General features: G+C 47.7%; 1 protein-coding gene across 1 annotated transcript; it reads left to right on the top strand.

Annotated features, from left to right (window-relative positions):
- The first annotated feature begins 286 nt into the window (after positions 1–286).
- mych (myelocytomatosis oncogene homolog) lies at positions 287–6,016 on the top strand. Its single transcript, XM_074679320.1, has 3 exons — positions 287–524; positions 2,042–2,599; positions 3,647–6,016. Exons 2-3 carry the CDS (start codon positions 2,056–2,058, stop codon positions 4,234–4,236), a joined length of 1,134 nt encoding a protein of 377 aa, XP_074535421.1. The 5' UTR covers positions 287–524; positions 2,042–2,055; the 3' UTR covers positions 4,237–6,016.
- The last annotated feature ends 776 nt before the right edge of the window (positions 6,017–6,792 follow it).

Genomic DNA, 6,792 nt, shown 5'->3' on the forward strand with positions numbered 1-6,792 from the left:
GTTCTGTCCCAACTTTTACCCGCCACCATTTTCCTGGAATCCCTGCCTTCTCTGTATCCCTCCGCCGAGAAGACAACATAGACCCTGACTTCACGGCGAAATTTCTGTAAAACGCTTTCACCTTCTATTTCACGCCTTGATTTATAAGAAACAGGACGTTAATTTGAATATATTAACAATACATGTGGGTGTCAGGGAGTGAAATTGAGTGGTTTTAACATTTTGGCGCGATTTTGGTGGCAGCGGAAGAGCACGGCCGAGTCGCCGTACTTATAAACCGAGCGACCCCGACAGCCACACCTACTCTGTCTGCTCGTAGCGGAGGAGAAGAAGGAGAAAGGAGAAAGACAGGAGATAAACACCATGCTGCCGTGCTCTCACTTTAATTTCACACGCAGAAAACCCCACGCAGACACTCAGTTGTAGTGTTTCACCCCACGCTTTGGACTTTATCGGATATTTCGGACGCCTTCTCGATTTTTCTTCACTTTGACTCCTCTCGTCTTCTCTAAGGACAGCTGAAGGTAACTTGGTGCATTCGGGTGAATTGGGGTTACATGATGCAGAATGAGGCGTTTAAGTCACCTCATTCTGTGTCGTTAATTAGAGTTTTTGTGCATTTTTAAAGCATGTTTTCGAGTTTTTTGTTGAGTAAAGTGGTTAAAAAATGGAGAAAGCCGGTTTTCACGTGGGGAGCCGGAGTTGCTCCAACCCATGCGGGGTTTAAATGACCCGAAGAGCAGGTCAACCTCTGAAACAATGCGGACTTTGAGCTTTTCATGCACGGAAATTACACCTTCACCCTTCTTTTGCATTAGTATAGCTTAAAAACACATCTTCATGCACTGTCTATATTTGTGACATTTATTTAATTTAGTTAAATCAGTGTACACAATGTTCAATTTTTATAAAAAATCAAATTTAATCTTAAACAACCATAAAATTACATTTAACACGACTTTAAATCAAATATCTACTCAAAAGCTGATTTACTAAAATGACATTTTCACTATTCCTGACTGTGAACTCACATGTGCACACTCTGTACTCAGCCGCAGGTCCTTTAAAAAGGAAAAAAAGCACCCATTCATTTCTGCAAAAGCTGGAAATGAGTCAAAATAAACACTGTTAATGATTTAATTTCACTGTCCTGCAACAGAGAAGTATTTAAGTTGTGTTTAAAGTCTCCCTGCCTGAGTCTGGGTCCGTCTGCAGCTCACACACTGCTGCTTTGTTCCCACACACAGACTGCTATACATTCACATATAGGAGCATGAGAGCCTGATTATTGGAGGATTTCCCCCTCACAAGCTCTGGCTTCCTTTCTGTTTGTTGACTTGAGGTTAAAGCTGGGTATTTTACACTGTTACGCTTCATACCTGCTTATTAATTCATAACTTTGATGAGATTTGCTCCAGCCTGAGGAGAAGCTGCATGTCCTGGCTGGTTGGTGTTGTTACAGGGATCTCCTCAGGGCTTTTAGGATGATTTACTTCCCTGACTCTTGCTGTGTAAACTAGGTTTTATTCCTGAAAAGAAGTCGTCGTGAGCTGGTAGCAGAGGTGTAAAGTGTTGCCTAACAAAAAGAAGTCAAACAAAAGCCGGGAACTTTCTCCTCAGCAGGCAGCCGGCTCCTCCTTTACACAGTTTGATGAAGTTTCTGAAGAGGAAAAATGCAAATTGTGGAAAGAGGTGTAAAGTTTCTGTCCCACTCTCTCCCAGCTGTTCCTGTGATGTCATGGGGAGGGGGGGGGGTGCTAAGTCTTGGGGGTAATTTACGCCTCGGGGAGCGTTGTGGGCGGAGCCTTAGTGATGTAAACACACATAAAAGGTGGCTCTCTGCCTTTTGGGCTCTCAGTGAGGAGAGACCGGTTTAAACTTTCACTACACCACGTGTCGCTGCTTCAGCGGGGATTTACCCACTCAGCCCTGACACGGCGCTGCTGCTCACACACACTACTGGCGTCTCTTCTGTGGATCTAACTTCACCTACCTCGCTTGTTTATTTATTTTTTGGTGGTTTTTGTTGTTTTTCTCACAGATCCTACAAGAAAAATGTTGCAAAGCTTCGCTCAGTCGCAGGACTGGCTTTACTCTGAGCCGCTGCTGTTTGACGATGAGTTCTGCCAGAGTTTGATGAAGGACCTCCAGTCCCTGCCGACCCCCCCACAGTCCCCTCCGATGAAGGCCGAGGTGGGCAGCAGCAAGCCCCTGTCCAAAGAGGACCAGCTGAGCTTCGTGTCGGAGCTCCTCCTGGAGGACCGCGACATGCAGCTCAACTGGAACTACGACTTCTTCCACTCCGACGCTGCAGAGAAGGAGGGCGAGCCCGTCCAGCCGTGCTCCCCTCTGGAGGAGAGCGGCGAGGACTGTCTGTGGCGCTGCCTCGCCGTGGACAAGAGTCTGGAGGAGAAGCTGGTGTCCACCATGCTGGGCACCAGCCCGCTGCTGTCGGAGATCAACGACAGCATCTTTGAGGAGATCGCTGGGTCCACGCTGGACTGCCAGAACCTGATGGACACGCAGGAGACCAACGAGGCTACGTCAGACTACGGCTCCACGGGAGGCGAGCTGTCCACGTACTCCTCCAGTGACTCAGGTGAGACTTTTTAACATTTTCATGCACGTTTCTTCTTCTTTTGTGCACATGTGGCTTGGCGACTAGTGATCCAAACTTTTAGGATCTATTTTACTTTAACGGGCGTGTCAATCTTTAACTTCAGCTCAGGAACCGAAGGTGAGAACCTGCTGATTTTTAATCCAATAACAGAAAGTCAGCTCGTAAACATTCCTGCTTCTTTTATGGACGTTTCCGTCCCGATAACCAGATCCGACCTTGCTCTCCTGCAGCTTATCAGCGTAAACACTCCTCACCCCGAGCTCCTTCCCGCGGATTTCATTGATAATTCACCGTTAATGTTTAGTGGCACCGAGCCCCAGCGCGTCCTTTGAACTCGCCTTATCTGCACGCCAGCCGCCCACCTGTAATCTGCGGGAGCGCTTTACGACGTGAGGATGAAGTCTGAGCGTGGGCGGGGTGTAGCTGATGACTGACACAAGAGATGAGAGGGTTTTAAGAGAGGGAATCGACTGTAAATGTGTGTGTGTGTGTGTGTGTGTGAGTCATGTTATGAAGCACCATCCATTACCACCTAATGAGTCATCGCAACGACTTTCGCCCTGTGGCATCCTGCGCTTTATAAACCAGAGAAGAAGAGGCTGATTGAATTATCTCGTCAGGATTAGTCACGGCTAAAAATAGGAAGAATTCAACTTTTTTTTTCAGCTTTTTTAAAAGTTTCTTTCTCTTATTTTTACAAACAAACAAATTTTATGTGCAGATAATAACTTTTCATGCTCGGATTAAAATCCCAGAGGATGAAACTTTGATTTTATCGAGCAGAGACGTCAAACGGCGTCTGTTTACAGTGACAGGAAGAGTCTTTACTACTCCGTGTGTGTGTGTGTGTGTGTGTAAGCCGAGCCCACATGTGTACAGTGCCCACACTCGTGTTTTTGGTGTCAGCGCTCCTCTGAAATGTCATGACGTCACCAAACCTCAGATTCAGTTTCAGAACGGGTCAGAAAAACAAGGTCGCAGCAGAAAACTCACCTGACCTTTCTCCTCTCTGTCTCCTCCCCACAGAGGAAGAGATCGACGTGGTCACCGTGGTGCGCTGCCCCTCCAGCCCCTCCCCCCTGCCCTCATTGGCCGACCTGTCCGCCCGCCAGAAGGAGGAAGAGGAGCAGCGAGCTCTCCAGCGCCACAACTTCGAGATCCAGCTGCAGCACAACTACGCCGCGCCATGCCCCGCCTCGCCGCCACCTTCATCCAACAAACGCTCGAGAGGCGGCGATGGCTCATCCCGCTTCCACTACTCCTCTTCCTCCCGCAGCTCGTCTTCCTCATCCTCCTCCTCCTCGTCACGGTACCACCACCACCACCACTCGTCCAGGAACTCGACGGAGACAGAAGACGAGGAGGAGAGGAGGAGGACGCACAACGTGATGGAGCGGCAGCGGCGGAACGAGCTGAAGAACTGCTTCATGCGCCTGCGGGACAACGTCCCCGAGCTGTCGCACAACGACAAGGCGTCCAAGGTGGTGATCCTGAAGAAGGCGCGGGACTGCATCTACGGCCTGGAGGACGAAGGCCACAGGCTGCAGTCCAAGCGGGAGCGGCTCCGCGCCAAGCAGGAGGAGCTGAAGGCGCGGCTGGAGCAGCTCCGCAGCTAACGGACCAATCGCAGGCCACCGCTTTAGCTGCGTGAAGACGATTTGAGACTTTGTACAAAACGGACAGGGAGGTAGAAGAGGTGGCGTCATGCTGAAAGGAGCGCACAACTTCTCCAGACATTTCAAGGACTTCACGGCGCCAGAAAACGCCGCCTGGACTGTACAGACTCATGTAACACACTCATTGCCTCAGATCATTCTCATGCCTTGACTGCTGACTGTTGTAGAGTAGGAGTTTTAAGACGAAACGAGGTTGGAGAGCAGATTTTTTATATTTAAGTCGGGCTGGACGCACGCTGAATCCCTCACGTCATCCCGTACGTTTGTGACGCCAAACGGCCGAATAACGTGAAGCCAGAGCCGCTCAGTAGATGAACGAAACTTGAATCTTGTGCTTTCAGGACGTCTTATAGCCATACTAACCAGTGATCCCTCCACGCTGACCGCCTGCGATGCTGGCTTCACGTTATCCGCCCCGTGAGTCCTCTCAATTCCAAATCTGATGTTTTCCCGCCAAGTCGAGAGGTTTTCCGCGCGTGTCCAGCCCCGTGTGACTTCAGGCGGACCCTCGGGCCCAACACCACTCTGTTATCAGGTTAACGTGTCAAAGACAGTACTGTAGAGACCAGGTTTGATACTGTACGAACCCCAGAGCGCGGCCTGAGGCTGAGCTCGCCGCCGCCACCGCGTCGCCCCCCTCAGAGTGTGTGAGTGTGTAACTGTGTGTGTGTTTTACCCGTTAAAGCTAAAGAGTAGCCATAAGAAACAGCATTCAGGTTCTGAGGAGGGGCGACGCGGGAGGCGGGCTGAGCCGCGAGCCGCGCAGAGTAGCAAATCAGCCAAAGTCGGAGAAAGCGTTCGCACGTCGGAGGTTTTATTTAAAGGTTGTGGTTGGAGGAAGCTGTGACATTTAGTTTTTCTACGCGCAGAATCAGACGGATGATGTTGTTGTGATTCTGTGAACGCCAATCTGCTTCGCATTCACCTGCTCAAACCAATCTTCCACGAATGAGATGCTGACTGAGCTGAAAGGCGCCTGTATGATGATCATGATGATGGTAGAAAATGATTTAAACCATGTATATTTTACATTATGAGCTCATTTAGGAAGAATTTCCCCTTTTTTTATGGATGGAAACTCGTCTCTGGTGCCGTTTTGTTCCCAGATAAGCTGTTTGGTTGAGAGGGATGCAGAATGGCGCAGAGTGACGCTCTCCAGGAGCCTGTTGGTCGCACCTCCAGGCGTCTGAGGCTGATTTTATCCTGTAACGTGCTGTTAGTGATGAAAACGTGTAGATCTGTGTCATCCTGTCGCTGTTTCACCCTCGTCGTTCTTCCTCTTCAGCCTGGCTGTACTTGAACAGAGCCTGGAGGTGTTTTGGTGTTGAAATGGTAAAAACCTGTTCTGCCTTGAAATGTTTTCTGTTCAGGACTCCTTGTTTCCTTTGACGTGGCTGTCCCGGTAAAACCTCCACTCTTTTCAGACTTTTTGCTCATTTTTGACGGAACAGACTCGGAGGTTTTCCCGGGACAGCTGGGGTGATGTTTTTTATTTGTTAGCATGATGAAACCTACCTCCACCTGGCTGCAGTCTGGCCTGTAACCTTGTTTTATTTTCTCTGGTTATAATATTGTATAGATTTTTTTTTCTATTAAAGTGTAAATATTTTTGTTATTGTATCATAAATTATTTTTTGTCATTTTTTCTTTGTTCATTTTGAATTTTGAGGATTTAAAAAGATGTTCTTTACCAAGCAGCACTTTTTTTAATATTGATGTAATTAAAGATTGAAGAGCTGAGAGCTGGGACGTTTGTGTCGTTCTGTTCAGACGAGACACACACAAATGCACACTGCTCAGATTAGAAAGAGACAAACTCTGGCTGAAACTTTAATTTTATCATGAAAAAACTCAAAGCAGGAACATTTAGGGAAAGAGACACCATAAAACTAAAGTAGCGCAAGACAAATATTACAAATATTAGCTTAAAGATGCTAAAGTCAGGGTTAAATTTATTTATAAAGCACATTTTAAACCACTCAGGCTGCCCAAAGTGCTGAACAAGCAAAATACAAATATTCTCAAGAAAATTAAATACAATATATATAATTAAATGAATAAAATACGTATAAGCCACAGTAAAAACACTCACACAACTAATCATTTAAGACAAACCCTCAGGTCAACCTGTGGTAAAGTCGGTCTACAGAGGTGAGTCTTTGCAAAGTCTCTGTCTCCTGGATCCTGTCTGCTCACAGCAGGTGAAGCTCTTCCAATGTGGCGTTGGTGTCTGATGTTAGCTCTGTCAGCCATGTCTAACATCGTTATTGCTCCCAATAACGATGGATGGAAGGACAGGTCCATGTCGTCACTTCTTAGCTCACACCTGAGAACCAGCACGTCGTCCTCACCTCCTTCACCTCACCTTGTGGGGAAACATCCGGCCTAGCACCAGTTAGCATTGACATGCTACAGGCTGCTAACAGCTGATTTCACATGTAAACAATGCAGCCATGGTTACATGTAGGATCTCCAGACAAACACAGGAGAAAAAGT

The sequence above is a fragment of the Halichoeres trimaculatus genome, unplaced genomic scaffold (assembly GCF_033239565.1).
Source record: "Halichoeres trimaculatus isolate MK-OKI-2021-1 unplaced genomic scaffold, fHalTri1.1 fHalTri1_scaffold_1, whole genome shotgun sequence".
Lineage (NCBI taxonomy): Eukaryota > Metazoa > Chordata > Actinopteri > Labriformes > Labridae > Halichoeres > Halichoeres trimaculatus.